General features: G+C 37.8%; 1 protein-coding gene across 5 annotated transcripts in view; it reads left to right on the top strand.

Moving 5' to 3' along the window:
* EFR3A (EFR3 homolog A) overlaps positions 1 to 24685 on the top strand; it is a 75757-nt gene extending 51072 nt beyond the window's left edge. For 4 of the 5 annotated variants that reach the window (XM_057429836.1, XM_057429835.1, XM_057429833.1 and 1 more), the window contains 13 exons: positions 594 to 708; positions 3421 to 3472; positions 6459 to 6631; positions 7069 to 7144; positions 10005 to 10166; positions 11352 to 11483; positions 11980 to 12047; positions 13162 to 13289; positions 16781 to 16869; positions 18196 to 18244; positions 19317 to 19420; positions 20037 to 20086; positions 21701 to 24685. In XM_057429836.1, the coding sequence (XP_057285819.1) occupies positions 594 to 708; positions 3421 to 3472; positions 6459 to 6631; positions 7069 to 7144; positions 10005 to 10166; positions 11352 to 11483; positions 11980 to 12047; positions 13162 to 13289; positions 16781 to 16869; positions 18196 to 18244; positions 19317 to 19420; positions 20037 to 20086; positions 21701 to 21806 (1304 nt within the window). In that variant the 3' untranslated portion in view covers positions 21807 to 24685. The remainder of the gene's footprint in view (positions 1 to 593; positions 709 to 3420; positions 3473 to 6458; positions 6632 to 7068; positions 7145 to 10004; positions 10167 to 11351; positions 11484 to 11979; positions 12048 to 13161; positions 13290 to 16780; positions 16870 to 18195; positions 18245 to 19316; positions 19421 to 20036; positions 20087 to 21700) is intronic. The other variant, XM_057429834.1, reaches the window with a different exon arrangement.
* Positions 24686 to 25720: the final 1035 nt, after the last annotated feature.

The following is a 25720-nucleotide window of genomic DNA, read 5'->3' as shown; positions in this document are numbered from 1 at the left end:
GTGAAGAACCTTTTCTTAATGTCCCATCTGAATTTCCCCTGATGCAGCTTTCCCAATATCTTGTTTCCTGTCTCTGGTCACCAGAGAAAGGAGATCAGCCCCTCCTTTCCACAGCCACATGAGGAAGGGGTAGGCTGCGATGAGGACAGCCATCAGCTTCTCTTCTCCAAGCTGAGCAAGTGACCTCAGCTGTTCCTCCTAAATCTTGCCCTCGGGCCTTTCACCATCTTGGTGTGTCCTCTGGACCCACTCTGCTAGTTTGATGTCCTTATTTAGAGGTGCCCAAAACTGCACGCAGTACTTGAGGTGAGGCCACACCAGCACAGCATAGAGTGGGACAGTCACCTCCCTCAGCTGGCTAGCGATGCTGTGCTTGATGCACCCTAGGACACAGTTGCTCCTTTTGGCTGCTAGCGCACCCTCTTGATTTATACTCAGCTTGACATAAACCCAAACCCCCTAAACCAAAGCATAGTTTCATTCTGCATCTGTTTTGATCTTGTTAATGTATTCTTCGTATTTGTAAGGCTTTTGTTTTTAAGAGAAGGACCCTATATCTCTTTTATGTGTGCTTATATTGCATTTTTATTTAGGATTTTTTGGAAGCAATCTCCCGGATTACCAGAGATCAGAGATTATGATGTTCATTATGGGAAAAGTACCTGTTTTTGGGGCAACATCACAGTCACTGGATACCAGTCACCTAGGGTTTGTATATCCTACATTTTTTAATTTCTAATTAAAAATTTAGATTTTTAGAATCCTGATAAATTAAAAAGTGAAAACATTAAGAAAAGTGAAATGCACATTCTCCCTCATTCAGGGCTATATTAAATACTGTGCAGAACCAAGACAAGCACAGTGTCAGAAGTATGAAATTAATACCCAGATGTGTTAACTGATAGAAAGTACCTGATTGGAAAGGAACTTATCTTACATTAAAACATTTCTTCTCTCTAAATCTGTACAAATGTTTCTGAAATTGCTTACTTAATGGTGGTTAACTCCATAACTTTACATGTGTGTTTTATGAAGGAAGGAAGTTGAACTATGACTAAATTTTTTTTCAAATAGCTATATGAGTTGCAAATATTTTTGGGGGGGGGGGGGAGTTCTTCATTCTGTACAAGCTGACTTCAGATTAAGAAATAAACTGCAGAAATTCCAATGAATTTGGTTTGGTTTAGATTTTCCAGATTTATTTGGAAATAAAGCCACAGGTGAGCAGACTTCTGTTGTAAACCCATAATTAAAAAGCTACCATGTGCTGAAGTAATATTTTTCCCTGTATCATTATGTTTAAAAGATTGCTTTTTCCCAGTATGGGGAAAGTCACTGAAAAGGTTGTAGCTGTTCTTTCCAGGCATGCCTGGACACTTTGTACCACATATGTCTGATCCCCTGGGATCATAAGTAGGAAGTCAGCATCATTTTCCTGGTTTCTTGGTGGCTTTTGATACAGTATTGTGTCCCTGCAGTATGGGGCGGTATTCCAAGATAGAGATTTGTCTGTGCCAGGCAGTTACCACTCATTGAGAAGGTATCTGGAATATGAATCTATTTACAGTTCTGCACTTGGGTTACCAGTTGGGGTGAGGGGTTTGGGGTTGTTTGTAACTGTACAGTTTTCACTCATAGGATTCTGTGTAAACATGACTGTTGTGCAATGCACGTTGTCATTGTGAACAGAGGAGACTTTCTGACTGCTGATAAAATCTTGCATTACTTACCTGAAAATTTGGTCTCTGCTACACAAGATGTGAATGATGCTGCCAGTGGGATATAGCCAGGATTAGAGCCCATGAAGGTGGAAGTTTTCCACTGTTATGTAAGGCCAACTTTTGTGAAGAGGCTTGCTCTTTTCTTATGCTATTTAGAGGGCAAAACTGTTTGTACCTTGTCTGCTTTCTTGGCAGAGTCTCTTTAAATGTCTCTTTACAAGGGAAAGTGTAGGGTACTGCACCTGGGGAGGACTAACCCCAAGTACTGGTACTTGAGTCTCCAGGGGGCTAACCTCTACTGGAGAGCAGTTCAGCTGAGAAGGACCAAGCAGTGTGCCCTTGTGGCCAGGAGGGACAGTAGTATCCTGGGGTGCATTATGGGGAGTGTGGCCAGCAGCTCGAGGCAGGTGATCTTTTCCCTTTACTTGGCCCTAGTGTGGCCACGTCTGGAGCACTGTGTCCAGTTCTGGGCACTTCAGTACAAGACAGACAAGGAGCTACTGGAGAGGGTCTGGTGGAGGCCTGGAGCATCTCTCTGATGGGGAGAGATTGCACGAGCTGTGCCTGTTTACTCTAGAGAAGAGCAGACTGAGAGGGGATCTCATTAATGCATATGAATACCTCAAAAGCAGGTTCTAGGGTGATGGTGCCAGACTCTTTATGATGGTGCCCAACAACAGGACAAAAAGCAGTGGCAGTAAACTAAAGCAGTTTCACCTCAGCATGAGGAAGAACTTTTTTGTTGAGGGTGGCAGAGCCCTGGAACAGGCACTGGAACAGGTGGAGCACTGGAACTGGAACTGCCCAGGGAGGTTGTGGAGTCTCCCTCTGTGGAGACATTCAAAACCCACCTGGACATGTTCCTATGTAACTGCTCTAGGTCTCTTCCAACCCTAATAATTCCATGATTCTGTAAGCAGAGCAATTTATTCCAGGTGCTCTTTTATTGTAAGATCTTGCATGAACAGTGCATATTTGACTATATACCAGTAGGTGTTTAACTTCAAGCACCAGCAGGTGGAAGATGAGAACAAATGAAGAACAGGTTAAGTGGTATTCCATGTACTTTCCTATGATCTGAAAACTGAGGGTTCTTTCAGTTTTTCTGTCTGATTTTTGCTGATAGCTTTTTCTCAGTCTCAGAGTTTAGGGATCTGGTTTAAAGAAGTGTACCGGTGTCTTAAAAGACTCCATTATGTTTTAATTCAGAAGAAATTCTGAGTGCTGATGCTTATGAATATCAAGTCAAGCATGTAGTGGTTAAACATTTCAGATGCAAAGAGATTTCTGAATGAAGTTGTGAATGCTCCATCCCTGGACAGAACCTTGGGTGAGATGGTTTAGTGTGAGGTGTCCCTGCCCATGGCAGGGGGGTTGGAACTAGATGATCTTAAGGTCCTTTCCAGCCCAAACCATTCTATGATTCTATAAAACATGAAGATATAGATCTGCTTCCCATAGACAGTTTAGTCTTTTCAGTTGTATGTGCTTCTTTTTTAGGCCTTCTATAAATGTCCCTTTGAAAAACATTTAGTTATTACACCTCCTTTGGAGATACTTATTTGTGGTTGACCAGCATCCCTTCCAAGACTGTTGTATTCACTTGTGAAAACTGTAGTTGTTAGAATGATGTCTGGAGTGCAATAATATTTTGAAGATACATAAGGAAGCTAATTTTCATCTTTTTTTCCAATTGTAGAGATTTGGGAACCAGGCGGATTCAAATTATGCTGTTGAGATCTTTACTTATGGTAAGCCTTCTGTGTTCAGTCTATTATAAGCACATAATGTTTCACTTTACATGTTTATACATGTAAGTACAACATTGCAACTCTGTATTATGAAATTAAACATACCTTCACATTACATAGATCTGTAGTTCTACTGGGTAAAATTGGGACAGCGTTTTTGCAACTTACATTACAAGCAGCTCAAGAAATATTTCTCCATCTCTTAGTGGATTAGTGAATATCAGTTATAATTGGATCTGCAGATCCAAAAGAACATCATAGAGTAGGTTGAGTTGGCTAGTTCTGACAGCAGTGCTGGCAACATCAAAGTGAAATCACTCTTGTCTGACACCAGAAAAGCTGTAATTAGCAGAATGACTAATATTTTTAAAACCAGAGGGATGGATGCCTATCTCCAAGCCTTAGAGCCCCAGGCACCATTGTTCTTTCCTTCCTAGTATTTCCCAAGTTTCTTTTAAGCTCTTATTAAATGTTTTATCACAAATATGTTTTTCAGCTGTAAAACTTCAAAGAGTATTTTTGGAAATACATCCTGATTGCAGGAATCAGAAGTGGGTAGTAAAGGAGGCTCTTGCCTGTAGAATCCTGACCTATTTCATTGCAGAAACTGAAAACTCTTTTGTGACTGAAGTAGAGAAAGTAATGTAAAGAATGATTTCATGACTAAAGCAAAAGAATGCATTTCTGGAGAATGAGTTTCTACCCCTGCTTTGATATTAAACTTGTGTGTGGTGTTAGGCAAATCAGTTAAACTCTTCTTGCTTGTCAAAATATGAAATGCTAGATTCTGGTGGGCAGAAGAGCTAAGCATTCACAGTTGCAATTCAAGGGTAGAAAGCATGTTAAAAAGGACCTCAGGGGGCCATTTTTCACATTGTCTTCATTAAAGATCGACTCAGCTATGCCTAAACTGTTTCTGACAATACTCGTCTCACCAATCCTAAAAATTTCAGTTGAAGTCAGTTCTAATTATTTGGGGCGCCGCACAGCCTGTAAGTGTGCTTTAAGGGATTCAAGTTGTGCATGTGGAAAGAATTTAACATTTTTGACACTGAATTTTCACTTGGAGCCTCTTTTAGAATATGAAAGTAAATCCCATCATGGCCCAGAGATGTGAAAATGAATGTTTTGGTCCTTAATAAATTACTCAACATTGACAAATACTGGGGAAAAAAATGTGGGAGGGAATCTGTGTTCAGAGCAAAGCTTTCATTGTGGTGTATGAGGTTTAGTGTGCACATAGGAAAGAATTAGAAATTACTGGACCTTATCTCTTCTGTGTACTGAACTGAGCATTGTACATCATATATTCCTCACAAAAGAGTCAGACTTCATAACGTAATTAGTCTGTTGTCATGCATACACATGGGCAGACTTTGTGGTGTCTAGGCAATTAAAGTCTGGCACTTCATGAAAAGTATTCACTTTTATTTGTGGCCTTACTGCATGTAATATAAGTAATTTTCCATTTTCAAAGTGATTTATTAGATACCTTCATGTACTCTCATGTTCCTCTGCCAACCAGTTTCCTTTCAACAGTTCAGTTATGCTGTAGGAATAGTTCTTGTTCACGTGTTGTGGTTTAACCTCAGCAGGCAGCAAAGTACCCCCCAGTCACTTGCCCACTCTTCCCCAGTGTGATGAGGTAGAGAATCAGAAGGGTAAAAGTGAGAAAAGTAGGTTGAGATTGAGGTAGTTTAGTGAGTAAAAAAAGAAAACAAAAGAAAAGTCAAGAAAAAGTGATAAAAAATAAACCAAAACCAGACAAAAAAAACACTTAAACCCCAATTGCTCACTGCCAGCCAGCTGATACACAGCCAGTCCCTGAGCAGTGGCAGCCCTTGCAAACTCCCCTGTTTTGATGCAGTGGTCTTGGAATATCACTTGGGTCATTTAGGATCAGCTGTCCTGGCTTTGTCCCCTCCCAACTTCTTGTGCGCCTCCAGCCTACTCACTGGTACAATGGGACAAGGAGCAGAAAAGGCCTTGGCTCTGTGTAACTCCTTCTCAGCAGTAACTATAACAACCCTGTGTTTGAGTGATCCCTGTCCCTGTAAAACAGCCACTAAAACAACACTGGTTTGGCCACAAACCGGGAGCACAGCATCATATGAGCTCTTATGAACAAAATTAGCTATTCCGTCCAAAACCAGGACGACACAGTTCACGTGTAAAAACTGTAATGGTAAGCAATATTCATAATGAAGATAAATATTGTATAGTCTTAGGAAAAAAATATGCTTGCTTTTATTATAATTCTGAATAATTTTGCTCCCCTCATCCTCAATAGTTGATGCTTGTCCATTTCTGAATCCTGTTTTTTCTGAGATTATAATGTTCTTGTAGCCTCCATTTTAAGAGAAGGTAAATTTTGAACATTCCTGACTGCTGTAAATGTTCAGCTGGTTAATATTTCAATTCTCACATAGAAGTTAATTTTTCCTTATGTACCTACAGAGCTTGATTTAAATGAAAGTAATCAAATGAGGCGAGTTGGGAGTAGTATCAGTGTAAAAAAAAAAAAAAAGGAGGAAAAAAGCAATGGCACCAGATTTCTAAGAAAGTGACGTTTGCTGCTTGCTCTCTTATTTGCAGTAAAGTAATATCTATAATGTTTAAGATGTACATCTAGGCACCAGTTTTCTTGGCATCAGCATACTCAGTACCATAAATGATCAGCTTAGTGCCTGAAATGGAAGAGTCCTCATTTCATGCCCTGCAGCTTTTCTAAAGGATTTTGTGATACCTTTCTTTTTTTTTTTGGTGTTTTGGTAGAGGAAGAATCCTGAGAAATAAACTTCAAAACAGATGAGGGAGTTCATTTGAACATGGGCTCTTCCAAATTTCATGGTGAGGTTGGGAATTTTCAAAACTAATACAGTACTTCAGTTTGAATCCACCTGTCTGATGCCAAAGCGAGCCCACTAAAGAGTGATAGCTGCAAGAAATTCTTACCCACAGTAACTTTACTTCCACCGTTGAACAGGTGACTTCAGGATACAAAGCAACAACAATAACTAATGCACTTCCTCCCCCATTCCTGGACCCATTATTGTCTCCTTCACTCATGGAAGACTCCGAACTAAGGCAGCTGGTTTTGGAAATACTGCATAACCTCATTGATCGGCATGACAACAGAGCAAAGCTCAGAGGGATAAGGTAGTTCTTTTTGTTTGCTTTGGCCTGCTTGAAGTTTTAGTTTAATATCTGAATGATAAATGGATTTTACAATGTTTTTCCTTATATGAAATGTTAATGTACTTTTTTGATAAGTGCGTATTGCTTAGTGTCATTTATTGATGACGGGAGTTTAACAGGTAAGCCTCAGTGCATGATACCTTTAAGACTATTCCAAGTATCTGCTGGTTTAACTATGGAAGACAGTACGTGGTATTTTGTATACAGGAACAAATATGTGGTTGTCATAATTCCGTTTATGGTTCTTCCTCTTCAACTGAAATTTGAATGTCATTGTTAAACATGGATATAATTAAAATGGAAATTGCTTCAGGATTTGTTTGAATAGTTCATGTATTTCACATCCTCTTCCCTTTCAGCTTCTTTATGCTAAACTGACATTTTTGTTTCCTTTGTAGAATAATACCAGATGTTTCTGATCTAAAGATAAAACGAGACAAAATCTCAAGGCAAGACGTGAGCTTCATGAAAAAGGTAATAGAATGAAAAAGTTAACTTTTCTATCTGAAAAGAAGATAAAAGTAACTGAGGCAATTGCTTTGCTTTTCTTCTACAACTGTGCTTTTGCAACAAGTTGCAAAGATCAGTATCAACTGATTTTAATTCTAATTACAGTGATTTTAATCTTGAGGTGCTCTAGAGACTTGAGACGTTATTCCGTGGAATAAATTTGTCTTCAGCGAAAACCCTTGCATGCATGAAATTAGAACAGTATGTATCTAGGCCTTAATTCTGAAAAGACCATCCCCGTGCACCATTTCATTTGTGCTCAGTGGTAGTTTTTCATTTGTATGGCTTTTATTTTGCTGAATTTTCAGGGTTTGTTTTTTTTTTTTTTAATTTTAAATTCTCTTTTAAAAGCCTTAGTAGAGGGACTTAGGTCTTATGTATTAGGTAAAGATGTCAAAGAAAGTTAACTTTGAAGAAAAAAGGCACCTCCTCATAAGATTTGTTTTTACAGGGTATTGTGCTAGTTGACTTCTGAGAATGTTTTGTTCTAAAAAAAAAAAGATATGTTTTTTTAGATGATGCTTACGCAGAGTGAAGTTACTTCTTTACTATATACACCCTATTCTCAGTGTGTGGATAAACACATGTAATTAATATGCTCTTTCATTCCTGTCTGTGGTTTATCTGCATAGGTATGTTTGTAAACAAAAAAGATGCAAAGTACTGCAGTCATCTCAGCCAGGCTTTACAGTGTTTATCACTGTTATCTGCCTGAGAAAATACATTCATTTCTTATAGCTATCCCATGCTGCTTTGGTTTTGTTTGCTATTAGCTGTGAAATAAAAATGTGTGTCTTCTGGGTGCTGACTTAATATTCTAATTATAAATATCAGAAGAATTGTAGTTTAACTTGTCCAGAGGCAAAAATACTGCATATATTATAATATGCTAACTAGAGATGCTCAGCTTTCAAGTAGTATTGCAAGATAAATGTTCTTGCTAGGTCAGCACAGTTGGTATTCCTTGCAGTGTATTTACACCTGGTTTGATTAATACTGGAATAATACATAAGGAATACTCCAACACTGACAGTTGTTATTAATGTATCTTTGTAAAAAGTGAATTAAATGTTAATTCATCAATTTAATATCTAGGATTTAAAGGAGTTTGGCTAAGTTGTGTTTGCTGATTTTTGCTAGATGAAAATTTAATCATCAAACTAAATATTTGAATTGTTAACACTCATCAGAAAAGAGGGCAGGAGAGGAAAAGAGACTTAGCAGGTCAAGAAAAGATTAATCTTCTAAGAAATGTGTTAACCCTGGGGAATGCAGTCATTCATTCTAATTATCTATGTGATACTGTTTCAAGTGTGTATCATAAAGCTAATGTTACTCTACCTAGTGTAGATGTGTATGTTAGCAGCCTACTCGTCCTAGATTCCCTGCGTAATCAAAGGAGAGGGGTGAAGCATCTCCAGACATCCATTAAGATCTGAATGACCATCTAGTCCTCTTTGATGTTAGATGGGGATTTTAAAGCAACTGTGTATCATACTTAAGTACTTCAGCACCTAAAGTTAGGTAAAATTAAACCAGACATATGCACAAAACTCTTCCATCTCAGTCCTCTTTCTTAAAGCCAGGTTTACTTCTATATTTTCTTTCAAGGGAAATACTGAACTTCTTGCATTTTGCAGGTTTCTAGAAAGATCCTGTGTGTCAAGAAATACTACATAATAATTTATTTTCGTATCTAACTGCAATTCTTCCATCAGTGGGATAAATCATTTCATTACTTTTACATTCTAAATATGCTGTGTCTTTAAACAGTTAACATTGTCTGTGCTTATTTCGTAGTAGCTTCTGTGCTTTGCTAATAACTGTTTCCCTCTTTTCTAAATAAAACATATATTGAACAGCTATATATTTGATTTTATATGTAATAAAAAGGCCAACATCATCTTTATTATTCCTTAAGTGAATATGTCCTGCTTGAAAAACAGATGTTAAAAATGAGTTTTCTTTCTCCTTCTAATGCTGAGCTAGTACTTTCAGAGATAAAGTCCTTAGATCTTGAAAATTAACTGTATCAAGTGGTAGAGACTTGTATCCTCTAGAGATTAAGAATGCTGGAGTGGTAGAGTTGGCTTATCCTGCCTTTCTCTGTTTTAATTTTTCTTGTGTGTTGAGATAATAGTTTCTTTACAAGATCTGGTTACACAGAGTGTTATGAGGAAAGGAAAGTCACTGTTGAAGTTGAGAGGTTTTCATTAGATAACTCCTGTTCTCCACTAGCTGGAGCCTCCCTGTGCACATTGGTAGATGTGCTCTAGTCACCCTCTGAAACACCTTCAAGATTATTTTCTGCGTTTGTTCATCAAGGAGACTTGGTTAACGAACAAATTTGATACCATTACGCGGATAATCCTGGAAGCTCCTCAGTTACTTGAACATTCTTGAGAATTTTCAAGATCTAGTCTTTGTTTTCTTCTTTTCATAACCAAGAAATTTTATTTTCCTCAATATTTCAGTAGGATGTGAATGCCAGTGTCTGACACGCAGTGCAGTATTCATGTGCAATTCTCTGTATTATCTTCTCTGTCTGTACACTCTCACATAAAATAGGACAGTACTGTATTGATAAAGAAGCTGTTGCTATAAGCTAGTAGTCATCTTGATTAATCATACATGTGTGTATACAAATGTGTATGAATGTATTTGATCATTTTTTATTTCTTTAATTCTTTATCTAAAATGATCTGATATCAAAGTTGGCTCTGCTTGGAGTAGGGAGTTGGACTAGAGGACTTTTGAATATCTTTTCTAACCTAAAACATTCTGTGATTTTAATATTCATTTTCCCTTCTTTTGTCTTTTATAGCATGGTCAGCAGTTGTACAGACACATCTACTTAGGCTGTAAAGAAGAAGACAATGTCCAAAAAAACTTTGAACTTCTGTTTACATCTCTAGCTCTTACCACAATTGAACTAGCCAATGAAGAAGTAGTTATCGACCTCATTCGATTAGCTATTGCTTTGCAGGTATGATTCTCAATCAGGGTTGGGTTCATTGGCTGACAGTTTATATCTGTAATTGGAGATGGGGATAACTTTTTTGTTTGTATATTGACCTTCATGATTCAGTCTGAACTTGATAAATCCATGAAGGCAGTGCACTTTGTGCATACCACTTACTAATAGGGAAGCGTAAACTAATCAGATTTGTTAAAACTTCTGCAGCATGTTCTCTACAGGAAATATAGCAGATATGGAAATGTGTTCAGAAATTCCCCAGAATCACTGATATATTCATTATCATACTGAGAAGATACTCTTACAACCTGTGATCTTGTGTCAGTGTTCCGCATAAAATATATGGACTATGCTCACCTTGGAAGAAAGCTTTTGGTTAATTGATTTGTTGGAAATACTTCTCAACAAGACTTTTTCATCTTATGTTGGAGTAAAATTCTATCAGTGTGTTGTCAGGCTTTATTCCTTAACATCTCCTTTACAGGATCAAACATTATTTCATACTTACATAGAGTCCTTAGAGAAGCTGTGTAACTTAGTAGATCTATCTGTGTTGAAATTAAAGCATTCACAAAAGTAGTGCTAGCATGTGCTGTAGAAATTTGGTGAGATTGTGTCCTGTATTACTAGTTCACTCTCTGTCATTAGCCTCATTTCCTGATGTGCACCTGCATTATGAAACCTCTGATATGTAGAGTGCATCCTTAATTTTAAAATATGTCTCTGGAATAAATCCTTGATGAAAATTACATTAGGAGTTTTACTAGAGCTAAAATAATACAATCTGGATAAACATAGACATGCTAATAAGAATTAAGTAATTCCCTTTATGGTACCGTGTCTGTGACTCACAAGAGTGATTTTTATTAAGCTACTGTTTATAATATTCCTGAAAGAAATGGTGATCAGCAGGTGGTAAAGAGAAGAGACTGCCAGTCATCAACCTATGATAGTTGATTTGATTTATTTCTCTTCGTAGGGGTTGAACCCTTTAAGCACTCTGACTTCAGATCAAATGTAACTATTCAGGAGTGAGCTGAAAGACTAGGATTTTAAGATGGGAGGTATTAAATGATAAATAATACCAGATAATCATCACATGACAGCTAGTGTTCCTGATAATCATTTTGACTTCCATATATTCAGGACAGATTGTTATCTTTGGAAAGTATAATGCTATCCTTTGTATTTCAGGACATTGCCATCATCAATGAGGATAATCTGCCAATGTTTAATCGTTGTGGTGTCATGGCATTGGTTGCAGCATATCTAAACTTTCTGAGTCAGATGATTGCAGTTCCTGCCTTTTGTCAGCATGTCAGCAAGGTAACACATAATTAAGTAGTTTCAAGTCATTTAGAAGAGCACACATTCTACTGTAAAATGGGTAAATAACCCATTGTAAGTATGGTGTCCATCTCCTGTGTTTCATTCTCTTTGGTCTCTGATGGCATTACTTTCTGACTCTTAAAATTATGCACAGAATAGTTTTCTCTCAAGGTATATATAAACATTTTTATTTTGTTTATGGAACCACATATAATGGGCTAAGTCCCCATCTGGTATTAAGACTTTGCAGCCTCTCTGGCTTTGGTAAAACAGTAGTGGCATGCAGGAGACCATGAGAACCTGATTTTTAGTCTAAAGGGTGAGTGCAACAATCTCCTGTGGTTAAAAGAAACTATAAAGGCCTACTATGTGCTGAGGTGGATGTTAGTGAAGGATTGGTAATCTGCTGTATTAGAACCTCTTCAAGCAACTTTGTCATTGGAGAAAATAGCTGTGGTACTCCATTTGTTCTATTTGTCTTGGGTTTCTTCAGGTCATTGAGACTAGAAGTCTGGAAGCATCTTATTTTCTGCCAGAAACAATTTTCAAAGACAAATGCAAGTAAGTACATAAAGAATGTGAGTTAATGAACAGTGAAGTACCTATTTTACTATTAAAAAATAGCGTATCATTGAAATGTGTTCCATACATGAAAAATAATTTAGAGGTTTAATAGTATACAGGATGGGCAGAAGAAAACCAAGGATTAAAAGCATATATGAAAAAAAATGTGGGGTTTGGGTGGTTTTAATTGTAGCTGGAGGGACTTTTATCTGCACAGTGATGCTTGGTGTAAGCACTAGCATAGCAAAATGCATTTTCACTGAATCACAGAATGGGTGAGGTTGGAAGGGTCATATAGGGTAAGCAGTCCATGACCACATCCAAGTGGCTTTGGAATATCTCCAAGGTTGGGGACTCTGCAACCTCTCTGGGGTCAACCTGTGCCAGCGCTTGGTTACTCTCACAATAAAGAGTGTGTCTTGATGTTCAGTCTATGTTCCCTCTGCCACTGGGTACCACTGAAAGGAGCCTGACTGTCTTTCCATGCTCCTGTACTTAAGGTAGTTAGTTGTACATACTGATAAGATCCGTCTTCTTTTCTCCAGGCTTAACTGTCCCAGCTTTGTTAGTCTTTCTTCATTGAAGAGATGATCAGTCCCTTAATCCACCTTAGTGGCCCTTTGTTGGACTCTCTAAAGTAAGTCCACATCTCTCCTGTCCTGGGGAGTCCAGCACTTGGCACAATACTCCAGGTGTGGCCTTAACCAGTGCTGAGTAGAGGGGAAGGATCTCCTCCCTCGATCTGCTGGCAGCACTCCTGTTAATGTAGCCTAGATACCCTTAGCCTTTTTTGCTGCGCTCTTCTGGCAAATGAAAAATACTACTGCTCTGCAGTTTCTGTTATTCAACAGAGACAGTGTTCTTTCAAGACGTAGCAGGATAAGGGAGGAACATATTTCAGATAACCAGGAAGCGTTAAGGTAATTGAAAATATCGCAAAGGTATTCATTTTGGGGTGTATTCATTCTTAGAAAGATGAGCAAGTTTTTACTTCCATCTAATCATTACCATTGACCCTTTTCAGTTGCTTGCAGACAACTGGAAAAATGCTTTACTTAATGAACAAAATCTCTACCGGTAAATAATTAACTTCAAATACATATTTTGACAGTCTTCCAAAATCCTTAGAGAAGCATGAAAAAGATCTATTTTTCCTCACGAACAAGATTGCAGAATCATTAGGAGGCAGTGGATACAGTGTGGAAAGACTGTCAGTCCCATATGTACCTCAGGTGACAGGTAAGTAGTAATTAGTGGCAAAACTACTGAGTACCTGTAATTAAGAATGCTTTTTTAATGTGTTGTGTGAACATGAAGTGTAATGTGACTGCTTGGCAACAAAACTTAATCGTAGCGTAATTCCGTTTCCTCAAGATGTTCTTTTTTCTCTTTAGTTGTTCTGTTATTGCTAAGAAGTTTCATCTTTCTGACCTTTTAAGATTTATTCCTTTTTCCTTAAATTCAGGAGGTGGGCTAGGAAGTTCTTGAATCCACTTTGACTCTTTTCTGTAAAGTCTTTTCTGTCAAAAGAATACCTAAGAAGCAGGTAGTGATTGTTTGTTACTGGTTTTCTGTATTAACTTGAGTTAGCAGGTGAGGAAGGTTTGTACAAGTCAGTGTTCTTTATCCTTTTTATGTCAGCACTGGATGGAACATAGTAGATGTGGCCTTATGCTGGCTTATTTGCCTTAGTCAAATTCTCAATGAGCACATGTTGATTTAATTAAGAATCTTGTGTTTTCCTCCATTAGGTACCTATGCTAAATTAGGTATCTCATGAAAATAGAAATGTGCCTGGGGAAGGTTTGCGAGAGTTCTTGCTACCCAGGACAGGGCTTTGAGCATCCTGGTCTTGGTTGAAGGTGTCCCTGCCTAAGGCAGGGGGTTGGAACTAGGTGATCGTAAAGTCCTTTCCAACCTAAACCGTTCTGTGACAGTGTGTGTGTGAATGACTGGCTGTGTGTTACATTGTGTGGTTGGGCTTTTAATGGATTTCCAGCAGCCAGTTGACCAATTCACTGAAAAAGAAACTTCACATTGCTTGAAGAATTTTTTATTAACCATGAGTAGTTTGTGCTTGCACGTAACTGGTTGCTCTTTTAATACGCTGTAAGACATCCCAGTGTGAAGTACTGTACCATGTTCTCTTCCTTATTTGGGGGTGGGGGAAGCTGATAATTTAAATGTACATTTAACAATTTTTTGTCTATACATATATATATATTAAATTTAGCTCTATTTCCATCAGGCAAAAAGCTTCATAAACACAGATACAAGTCAAAAGGTAAAAATAAGTTGTAGGCCAGCCTGCTGTCCTGCTAGTAGTAGTGTGTCTGTATAGGATGTGCACAGTCAAAACCAATATGCTTTTAGAAGGCCTTAAGACCTTTAGCCCAGAAATTGTGTTGTACTTGGTGTACTTAGCATTTCCTTCTGCTTTTTTTTTTAATCTCGATATATGTGAAGCAATGTGAGCTGCTGCAAGTTTTGCCTTTCTGTTTACTGTGTTTGGAACTCTGCAATATGCTAGCTTCCGATTTTCTTTTCCTGAGAAGGTATTAGGGCTATAGGTATCATTTTTATGATAGTACTGATTACCTCTTTGATTGACAAGAACTTGGTAGAAAGTTGGAAGAAGCTCTCAGCTGTTCGTAGAATGGTGATTTATCCTACTCACTGTTCAGGATAAAGGCTCAGGGTATGGCCAGATACATGTACTGTTTTGTAAGAAGTTTGCTTGGGACTGATGCCTTTACCCCCTTATCCATTTTTCTTTCTTGTTCCTCCTCAAATCATCTCAATCCTCCTTTTCCCCACCCTTGCTTCCTCCCCTGAGCATCCCATATTAAGCTTTGTGCAATCCCAAGATGCTGTTCCCTGCATCCCACACTGTGTCCGTATCCATCACTGCTCAGTCAGTAAAGTAACCCAGATTGCTGCTCCCATTGCCCCATGGAGTGGGTGCCACCCCAGACCATGGGACCACAGATCCTGGCATAGACCTTGCAGGGGCTGGGACAGCATGTATCAGTGCTCCACCATCACCCCCCTCATGACCCAAGGCTCCTTCATGCGTGTGGAGATGATCTTCATATCATTTAACAGAAGAAAATGCCATTTTCACAATTTTTCGCACACTTTATTTCTTAAAATTAGAGACAAATTGGCATTTTAATTAGGCAAGTATAGTGAGGCATCCAGAGAAGTCGCAGATGTGTATCTTCCAGTGCTCAAATGTCAATTACAGAGAAAGCAGCAAGATGGCAGCAAAGATGTAGTTTTGTCTTGTGTTTACTGCTGAGGGCTAAGGGGCTTTCCTCAGACTCTACATGTATTTGTTCGTGTCCCGGTGAGCCATCAGGCATTAAATATTAAGCAAATCCTTCCAAATGCCACTTCAAATGCTCAGGGTCTCCGAGAAACTGGCCAAGGTAACTACAATTCAGGTGGTTTTCACTGATCCTGTTCTTTACTGGTTCTTGATCTTAAAATAGCTTTCATTTATATGGCTTCTGAAGGATATATCTTGATTTTTAAATGCTGAGTATGTTCAGTTCTGCTGGAATGAATTCTTGTTCGTGCTCAGTATTTGCACTGCAAAAGCACTTGCTAAAAGTGGTTTAAGCAAAGGTTGCAGAAGAACCAGCATAAATTGCCTTGTGGTGCAGGAGTTTTACAGTCATTCTCTTTGTCTTAGTATCAAGTGCCTGCAGGTCCTTCTAACTATGTGCGTGCAGTGGAGCAAATAATAATGGCCAGGCCCAAATGGCTTGGTCTTGGTTAAAATGTAAAACATGACATTGCAGTTCAAGGTTTTGTAAATGCTATACATGAAAGTCATTCGAGTCTCCATTTGTCAGAGGATCCTCATGACACAACTGTAAACTTACTTTTGCTGGTTTTACTTACTTTACTTTTACTTGGGTTTTTTAAAATATTTTAAATATGATGGTAATTTTAAATATGATAATATATTAAATGTCAAACGTGAGAAAATATTATTGTTGTATTGTCTCAGGAATGCAGTCACAAAAGGAAAATCCGTCAACTGATGGATCCTTTGATCATAATCTGCTTATGCAGTAATGAAATTACTATGCTGCTTTTATTATCAGCACAGTTGGTCACATTCTGACAACTTTTTAGGCCAGCTGGACTTGCTAAAATGTTTGTAGGAAGTTAGAAATAGAATTTTTTTCACCAAGTAGATTTTTTTTTTTTAGACTTGCTGAATATGGTGCTTGTAGCAACAAGAATAAGGAAGGGTTGTTGTTCCTTTCCATTCAGAAGTCTTTATTTCTTCTGTCATTGAGTCATCTTCCAAAAAGCCCTTTTCTGCTTTAGAGTACCTGCAGATTAAGACCTTAATATTTCAATTTCACAAAAAAATAAGTTCAGGCTTTTGTAAATGACTCTGCAGAAGCATGTTATCGTGTGCTATGTTATTTATTATGTATTGGAATAAAATCTTATGTTTAAAAAATTCTGAGCTTTCAAGGGAAAGTTGGCAAAATCTGTGATGAAAGAGGGAAGAAGCAATAAAACAGATATTTTCCTTCATATTTAATAATTTAGAGCAGTAACAGCTTGCTTTTCACGGCAGTCCAAATGATAAAATAGATGATCTTTGATTAAATAGGCATATAGAAACAAATCTGCATCTGATGTGTAGAAGTTTGATCATGTTTCAAGTTCTATACAGAAAGTGAGGTAAATTGTTTTTCTTCTAGATGAGGACAGACTCTCCAGGAGGAAGAGCATTGTGGACACAGTGTCTATTCAAGTGGATATTCTGCCTGGCAACAACACAGAGGATAAGGTGTGAAAATCGTAGGATGTTTTAAAGCAGCATCTTTATAGGGAATGCAAATGAAGTTTCCCCAGAAAGTCTAATATTTCATTGTTTTAGCAGTGTTAAATGCTTTGGGGTTTTGATGTTTTTAACTCCTTTGTGTGTAGAAATGTGTTGTCAAAGACTGCTACTGATCTTGCTGTATAACGATGCAATATATTTTGTCACCATAGTTCTTACAGATAGTACTGCAGAATACAGGGTAGCAATCCCTCCACAGCCTCCACAGGCTGAACAACTCATATTTTTATAAGTAAATATTCTAAAACATTTTCTTTGCATTTTGAGGGATCAGATAAATTCCTGGATCTGTATCCCTGTGTCATTTGAAGTCTCTGAGGGGCATGTTCATCAACATGGGGCTGACAGATACATGACTAGTGGGAGACCTGCTGTCTTTGGGAGTGGCAGGTAAAGACTAGGCAGATTGCATACGCTATGATGTTACGGTATTGCCTTTTCCCTTCCAGAAGAGTTTAGCACACAGAGCTTTAAAAGTCATGGGAAGGATAAGGCAGCAACAAAAAGTCTGTATGTAAGGTACAGGAGCTGATGCTAATTATCCCTTAGGAAGACTGCATTATAATTAAAATTATTCTCCATCTTTTGACACTTCATTTGAAGTATTTCTTAAAATACATTTCTATTTCTGTTTCTACTGGATCTTTTTCAAGGTCCTGCTGAGTTCTGTTAACCAGATTTCTGCTGACTGTGGTGGAGATTAGCTGTTGAAATTGAGGTGTTTGTACCTGCAAATGAATCCGGCTGTTAGCATCTTCAAGCACAAACTAGCTAGGGACATGAAACAGAGTGTGTGGTCGGTGTCAAGCTGAACATTAGTTAAAAATGAGATATAGTTATTGCAAAATGAAGCAAAAAGCAGTAACTGTTTTCCCCTCTACCCTCCACTACTATCTGTTATTTTAGGATCACACTGCTGGTAACTCAACTAGTCTGAGGAAGCAGTTGCTGTTATTTGCAACAGCTGTGTGAGAACCAGTACTGAGGCTTAACAATATAGAAACACCACAGCATATTCCTGCCAAAATTCAGGTCTTTTTCCAAAGTATTGTTGCCGTACAGCATCTTACCTAGAACTTGGAAAATTTTCCTTGATCTCATTTGATAAAAATTTCCTCACTAGTTGTAGTGGCTGAAGAATTTGCAGTAGTGATCTCTCACGGAAACTCCAAGTAAAGCTATTAGAAACTTCTGTATTTATCAAATTCCTTACTTTTTATTATCTTATATATAATATATGAGTTTTAAAGGCTTTTCTTTCTTTTTGTTTAGAATGATAATACTGAAGAAATCACCTTTGAAGCTTTGAAGAAAGCAATTGGTAAGATTTAATACAATTGTATTCATCCAGCATAGTTCTAGATTACTGTGGATTTGCTAAAGAAAATGGTGTGGCCAGAATAACATAATTAGAACATTACATGTGTTTTTCATCAGCTGGTAAATGTATTTAAAACTTCAGTTATTTATTTCTAAGTTTCTGAAATGACATCTTGATATTTTTAGTGAATTCAGTTTCTGAAGCTAAGTTGACTGAATGAAAAGCATCTGGAAATGCCTGTCATCTGTTAAATTTGCCCTTGGAGATCAAGCTATAAATAACATAAGATTTTCAAGTTCCATTCAGTGATTATTTATAAAGCAACTTAAATATCTTTTGCATATTATTATTCAATGTGTGCAGATAATAAATTGCAAGGTACACACTGCTGCCTTCAAAAACACTGTTTTCTTAAAAGAGTAGTTTTCTGACAAATGACCCAGGTACCAGAACTTAGAATTATCCGGTTTCCTTGTTTAATATTGCTATAAGTAATTATGGATTAATACTGTCCAGTCCATCAAAATACGGATTAGGCATTGATATTTTAAGCAATAGACAGACACTGAAACAAGAATTCAGTCTGTTTCCCCATCACTGAGGTACTTAAATTCATTACATGCTGGAAAGTTCCAGCTGCTTGTAGGTTTACTCAGCCTATGGAGGTTGAACTTGCTTGTCCCAAATTCTGGTAGAAAAATTCTGCCCACTATTCTGCATGGTACTGGGAGGGAGGATGCTCTCATCTTTTCTCTTGAGGCTGAACTTGCGTGCATTGAGTGACAAGTGCAGTCTTGAGTCCAAATAATAAAGCAAAAGGAAGGCTGGATGTACCAGTAATTAAAGCACAGAGTAAGAAAGAGGCAGACAGGGGTCCTCAAACCAGCACTCTGAAGCTGTAGCTGCATTTTTGCTTTAGAAGCAACGGCAGATGACAGCTTGCTTGAGTATGGCTGCATCACTTCAAATGCAGTGCTTGTTTGCTTTGCATTGTGCATTTGAAGGCCTATATCATGTATACTTGATAAGCAAAGATGACTTATGTCTTTATTTTTTATTTCATTATTTTAAGATAACAATGGGCTTGAAGAACAGGAAAAAGAAAAAAGGCGCCTTGTGATTGAAAAGTTCCAGAAAGCACCATTTGAAGAAATTGCAGCACAATGTGAAACCAAAGTGAGTTTCTGACAAATGTACATCATTGAAGATACCAGTGTAAGCATTAATTGGGATGTGTTGGCAGAAGGTGATTTATGTTGCCATGTCACTGCTGCAGTTACTCCTAAAGTTCAGTCTTTGTCTTTAGTTATAGTCTCCACTGTTACCAATGTTGGGAGATTCCAGTTATTTAAAGCGTGCTTTTGAGTGTTCCTAGAACTTTTGGAAAGGAAAACTCATACCCTCTTCATCTTAATGTTTTCCTTGCCATCTTTGAAATCTAGATTCCCCGTCTGTTTGTATTTCATCCTGGGACAACCGGAGCACTTTTTATCCCAGTATACATTTTGAATAATTAGTGTTTCAGGTTTGTTAAACTGCTAGCTGTAATAGCAAAATTTGCTATGTAATTCCTTGCACTTCAAGATAGGCTCACTAAGCCTCTTCAGGGCTTAGAAGCCTTGCAGCAGTGAGAAAAGAAACTCAGACAAGAAATGCTGCCTTAGATTTGCCATGTGGTGAAGATTTGCCATATGGTGATGTGGCACACACTCACTGAGTATGACCTGGCACATTCATTTTAACTCAGTTCCATGTATAGTAGTTAACAATTCAATTTTAATGCTTTTCCTAGGCAAACTTGCTTCATGATAGACTTGCACAGATACTGGAACTCACCATTCGGTAAGACTTTATGCATGAAGAGTGTGATGGATGATAAATGACTTATAAAGCAGTTGTGACTACTTTCAGGTGGTCATATCACAGTGTTCTTAAACATATGTAATAGTTAAGGCAAGTATTATCTGCCTGAATGTTGTGGTTTTAACCCTGATAGGCATTTCTGCTCCACACAGCCACTGGCTTACTCCCTCTCAGTGGGATGTGGAAGCGATAAAAGTGAGAGAGCCCATTAGTTCAGATAAGAACAGTTTAATAGGTAAAGCGAAAGCCCCACGCACCAGCAAAAATAAAAAATTGAGTTGCAACTTGCCATCAGCAGGCAGGTGTTTAGCCACCTCCAGGAAAGCAGGGCTTCATCACGCATGATGGTGACTTGGGAAGACAAATGCCATAACTCCAAGCGTCCCTCCCTTCGTACTTCTTCCTCGTTGCTGAGCAGGACACCATATGGTGTGGAATATCCCTTGAGTTAGTTGGTGTCAGCTGTCCCAGCTGTGTCTTCTCCCAGCTCCTTGTGCACCTACAGCCTACTCGCTGGTGGGATGGTGTGAGGAGCAGAAAAAGCCTTGGCTCTGTGTAAGCGCTGCTAAGCAGTAACTAAAACACCCCTATGATATCAACACTGTTTCCAGCACAAATCCAAAACAGAGCCCCAATCTGTGGAGAAAGTAAACCCCATCCCAGCCAGAACCAGTACACTGAAAGAGGAGACTTCATCTAAAACAGTCACTGTCGTGGTTTAAACCCAGCCTCGCTCACTTTCCCCCCTTTCTTGCCCTCCCCCTGCTCCCGGAGGGACGGAGAGGAGAATCGAAAAGAATTTTTAGTAACTAAGGTATAACACAGATCACTACTGCTACCACCAATAATAATAATGATAAAGGAAATAACAAGGGATACAACACCTCACCACCAGCCGACCGATAACTCACCCCCCAAGTGGAGAAACCCTGCAGTCTCCCAGCCCTTCCAGGTAACTCCCAGTTACATCCTGGGCATGACGTGCTGTGGTATGGAATACCAGTTTGGGTCACACTGAAAGAGGAAACCATGACTTCATCTAAAACAGTCTAAGGTATAACACAAATCACTACTGCTACCACCAATGATAATAATGATAAAGGAAATAACAAGGGAAGAGAATACTTTGATTTTTCTTATTATTTTCCATCTTTTATATAGTGGGCAATATCCAGAAACCATGTCACAGTATACTTATATTTCTATGTATATCAGTAGTATTGAAGAATGATGTCGTTTTCCCATTGTGGTATGCTTGAGAAAGTAGTTAGGTATTGAACACCCAAAATAGTACATGACAGTATTATAGTGTTTTGCACATCCATTATGGAGGATAAACAGGATGCGTTTAGTAACATTTCTATAGTTCTGTAACATCACTGAAGTTGATTATCTAGACCAGAATACCAAAAAAAAAAAAACAAAACAAAAAAAACAAGGCATAATAATTTCCTTAGAATTTCAGGAATAGAAGAAAACACTGATGGCTGGGGAGTAGAGAGGGGATGGTGTGATTTACTTTTTGTTTCTCAGCTTTTGGTTTATAAACTTAACTACTACAATTATAAATTATTGATTGTGCTTCTCACACAGCCCTCCACCCAGCCCCTCAGGAACGATGACCATTACTGCTGGACATGCTCATTACCAGTCTGTTCCAGTCTACGAGATGAAGTTTCCAGACCTTTGTGTGTATTAAGTGTCTTCTGAAGTCTGCTGGACATTATTTAGAGTAGAATACAATAGAAAGAACAAGATGAGTTTTCAAACTTTTATTGTTTATTTCCTCTAATGATGGACATGAGCCATATAAGGATTACTCTAGCCAAACTTATGAGACTGTCTTGTTTTGTTTTCCTCTGTAATATATTTGAAGTTAGGTTTTTCATATATCATGTTCCTTCATTGTTATGTTTGAGTACATGTAAAAGCCAGGTTTAAAACTTGTCTTGCTATACAGGTGAATATTTCAGTTACTCTAGGAATTTGTATTTCTGTAAATTCCTTTAATTTCAGGCACTGTAACTGAAAAACCTGTTAAAGCCTTTTGCTTTTTTGTTGTTGGTGGTTGGTTGTTGTTTTTTAATCCTCTTCACCTCAATTATATATCTTAACAGGAATGCTTTTGGCTTGCTTCATCTTATTAAATGTAACCAGTGGAGCACAACCTTAGCTCCCTTTGTTCATGCTGTCATAGGTAGCCAACTTCTTTGTTTTGGAATATATGGAAAAAACCCAATACCTTACACGTGTTCAAGTACAGTAAATGAATTAATGGACACTTAAGTAATTTTTTTTGATGCATCACATAATAATGCATTTTAGATATGTATGCCCAGTGTGTGTCCTGCATTTCTTGTTAAAATTCAACTGCTTTGCATAAGAGATGAAAAGTCTCCTCTTGAAGCACTGAACTGTGCAATACTTTTAATGTCTTAAGGTGTATCGTTTACAGACTGTACTTTTGAAAATGCAGTAGTATTTTACTGTCTGCTTTGGTATAAATACAGGAGAGATATATTTAGTATAGCAAAAAATAAACTGAGGGCATTTTAAATCATAAATACAGAAATTGCAAATATATTCTACGAGGTATTCTATTCTCTGTAGTTTATTACAGCTTTGTAATGATATTTTAGAAATTGAAAGAAAACTGGATGAAACAGTTTAAAGACGAGGAATTTATTACATATTTTCAAGCAAAAGCATTTTTAGAGATGCATTTCTGTGTTCGTTTTTGTTCCATTTCTCAAACGTTTCTAGAAATAAAGAAAATATGGTAACTTTCATAGGTTTATGTATCTGAGTATACTATTCAAATGTAAAGAAAGGAAAGTATATATAGTAAATATATATTAGAATATAGAAGATCACTGAATTTTGGATAATTTTCAAGGCTGTCCTTATGACTCTCCAAATTCTGTAGGCAAAAAGAAAAAACAATGTTCATTGATGACATGAATAGTAAATTTGAAGTCCCTTAATCTGTCTGAATCTGACTGAAGCAGCACAGACATCAGTGAAAGTTCTCAAATATCTATAATAAATGTAAGGCACTTAGTTAGCAGGTTAGATAAACAGCGATCAGGGCACAAAGAAAGTCAGCTAACTTCAGTTCATCCTGCTTTGAGCAGGAGCTTGGTTTAGTTGACCTTCACAAGTCCCACCCTAAATTAATCCATGATTCTGAATGGTTCTCTGTCAGCTGTTGTGCTGGCTGAGCATTTGCAAACCCACTGTAAACAGGATTTTAAGGTTTTTATAACTGTAGTACAGTATTCCACTGGGCTGCTTTCAAAAGCCTGAAGTGACATAATATCAGAGAAATATCAGCTACTTAAACCTATGAGATAACATGCTGAGACTTTCAGAAAGCATTCACAAAACTCAAAAGGTAATTGAGACCTTCTTTTCAGTTTAACAGTGCAATCACAGCTGTTAGTGGATGACGAAACAGCCCCTTATCTACAGCATTCCGTTGTGATTTTTACTGCTGCAGCGTTTCAGCCTGATCAGACCACAGTCTACACATAAATAGGACTCTAGCTTTTAGTTTTCACTTTTTGGGGGGTTTTTAAGGTAAGACGTAATAGTTTTGTGGCCTATATAAAGAGTGTAATTTTTTAAATAGTAAATCTAGGGATACAATGTTAACCACTTGTCCACTCTGTCATTTTCTAAGAATAACACTGCACTTTTGTACAAAAAGTCTAAGAAATAAAGAATGTACTTCTGTTTGCACTCTTGCAGTATGGAGACTGTGCTGTAAATACAGGATTGTTTCTGTGATTGAATTCTGTTGCATGAATGCTGCATGTGAAAATAACTAGATTCAGCATTTCATTTTCTGTTTATGAAGTATTTTTCATTTGTGCTAATGATAAGGTTCCACGTTTTCAATGTTCAAATGAGGTTTGTTTGGGAAATGCAGGTGTTGTGCAGGTATTGTGCAGGGAATGAAGAGCTTGCAACACCCTGTGTGTTCACAGGATAATTAATTTCTTCCTTTCTGGAAATTCAGGGAGTCTGTAAGTTGAGAATTGGTTCACTCTAGCCTTTGTAGACAGCTGGGAGAAGGGAGTGACTGTAAAATGTATTGGTTTGGTAGCTGTTGTTATGTGTAGTCAGTGAATGAAACCAAATGAATTAAGAATGCTGTTGTACAGTATAAAGCTGCTTTTTTTTAACGGGTCTCTTTTATGTTCTTGAGGCAAGTTGCAGAACTTAAAAGCTCCATGTGCATACGGGCCCTGTGTTATCTGCAACATACTGAGTACTGTCACAGTGGTTATAAATCCAGCTGTTCCAATGTGTTCCAGCTTTTGCTTTGGGTTCTTCTTCCCATTATGTCATTTTGAAAAATTATAGATTATGATAGTGGGTCATTTTAAAGTAAATTTAAATCCATGTTGATTTTAAAAGATGAAATTAATTGTTTATCCAAAATCAAGAGTAGGGCTAATTTGTCTGTTGTTCTGATGGTCATATATTCTGTACTGTATGTCATGATCCAGTTTCAGTCAATGTAAGAACACACTGTGCAATCTATATTTAAGCAATAAAACCCAAATTTAAAATCAGTCTTTTCTAAGGTATCAGTTAATTTTTATTGCTCACAAATAAAATGTCACTGACATTTTTTAGCATTTAAAATAGGCCTCATTTTTTTGTCCTTGCAAATGTTTATAGCATTGCAGCATTGTTAAACTACTTTTAGTAGTTTAACACATTTAGTAGTTTAGTACATTGCTAAGGCCGCCAAAATTTGAGAAAGGAACAATACAAACATAATTTTCTAGTAGCAAATAAGCTTCAAAAAGATAAGCTGTGCTTTTCGGATCTGCCTTCGTGGTTAGAAAGCATATTGACTTTGTATTATCAGTTTGAAGGAAGAAAGTTGTCAGCATGTGCGAAGATCTGCATGCAGTTCACCCACAGGGAGCTTTCTTCAAACAGTGGTGCCATCTAATGGGGCTGAGTATTACACTGATGTTTGTTACTCACTTCTTCTGGGAGCACCCATTTACTGAAATATTTATTATTTATTTTAATAGTGCACCCTGAGAGAAGGGGGAAGAACAATTCTTTATTTCTATTTTGAGGAAATTGGGACCTTCTGTAGCTCGCATGACACGCATATGACACTCATGTCAAAAAGCTGTTTGCAGGGTGGATACCACAGCTAAACTCATTCTGGGAGGTGATGACTACAAACTGAACTCACCTTTTTTGTTGGCAGGGTGAGCATGCCCTTCCTGCGCACCCTGATGCACAGATGCTCTGTTGCTAGTACTCCTGGTCACTACTGCTCCTTAGGCTGCTTCTTGTAAGTAGTTGCAATGCCCAGGCCTTTCCAGCATCTCCCATGTAGGCTGACTGCTTCAATTCTGCAGCATTTCCCAGCCTCAGGAAGCCCCTGTACACGAAGATCTGCTGTGCTGGAGCAACTCCCCTCAGCAACTGACTGAGAGCCTCAGTTACACTCTATATAAATCTTTTATTCTAAGAGCAGGTTTAAAAAGTGAGGGAAATTTGGAATATTTTTAATAAAAATATTTTGTAAGTATTATTATTTTGCTTCCCACCTCCCCAAGTTAATAGTAACAAAAAGTA

Source organism: Pezoporus wallicus, unplaced genomic scaffold, assembly GCF_028554395.1.
Source record: "Pezoporus wallicus isolate ANWC-B61680 ecotype Strahan unplaced genomic scaffold, APGP_CSIRO_Pwel_v1 contig_7545, whole genome shotgun sequence".
Lineage (NCBI taxonomy): Eukaryota > Metazoa > Chordata > Aves > Psittaciformes > Psittacidae > Pezoporus > Pezoporus wallicus.
Note: the sequence above shows the minus strand (reverse complement) of the source record. Positions and strands in the feature narration are given on the sequence as shown.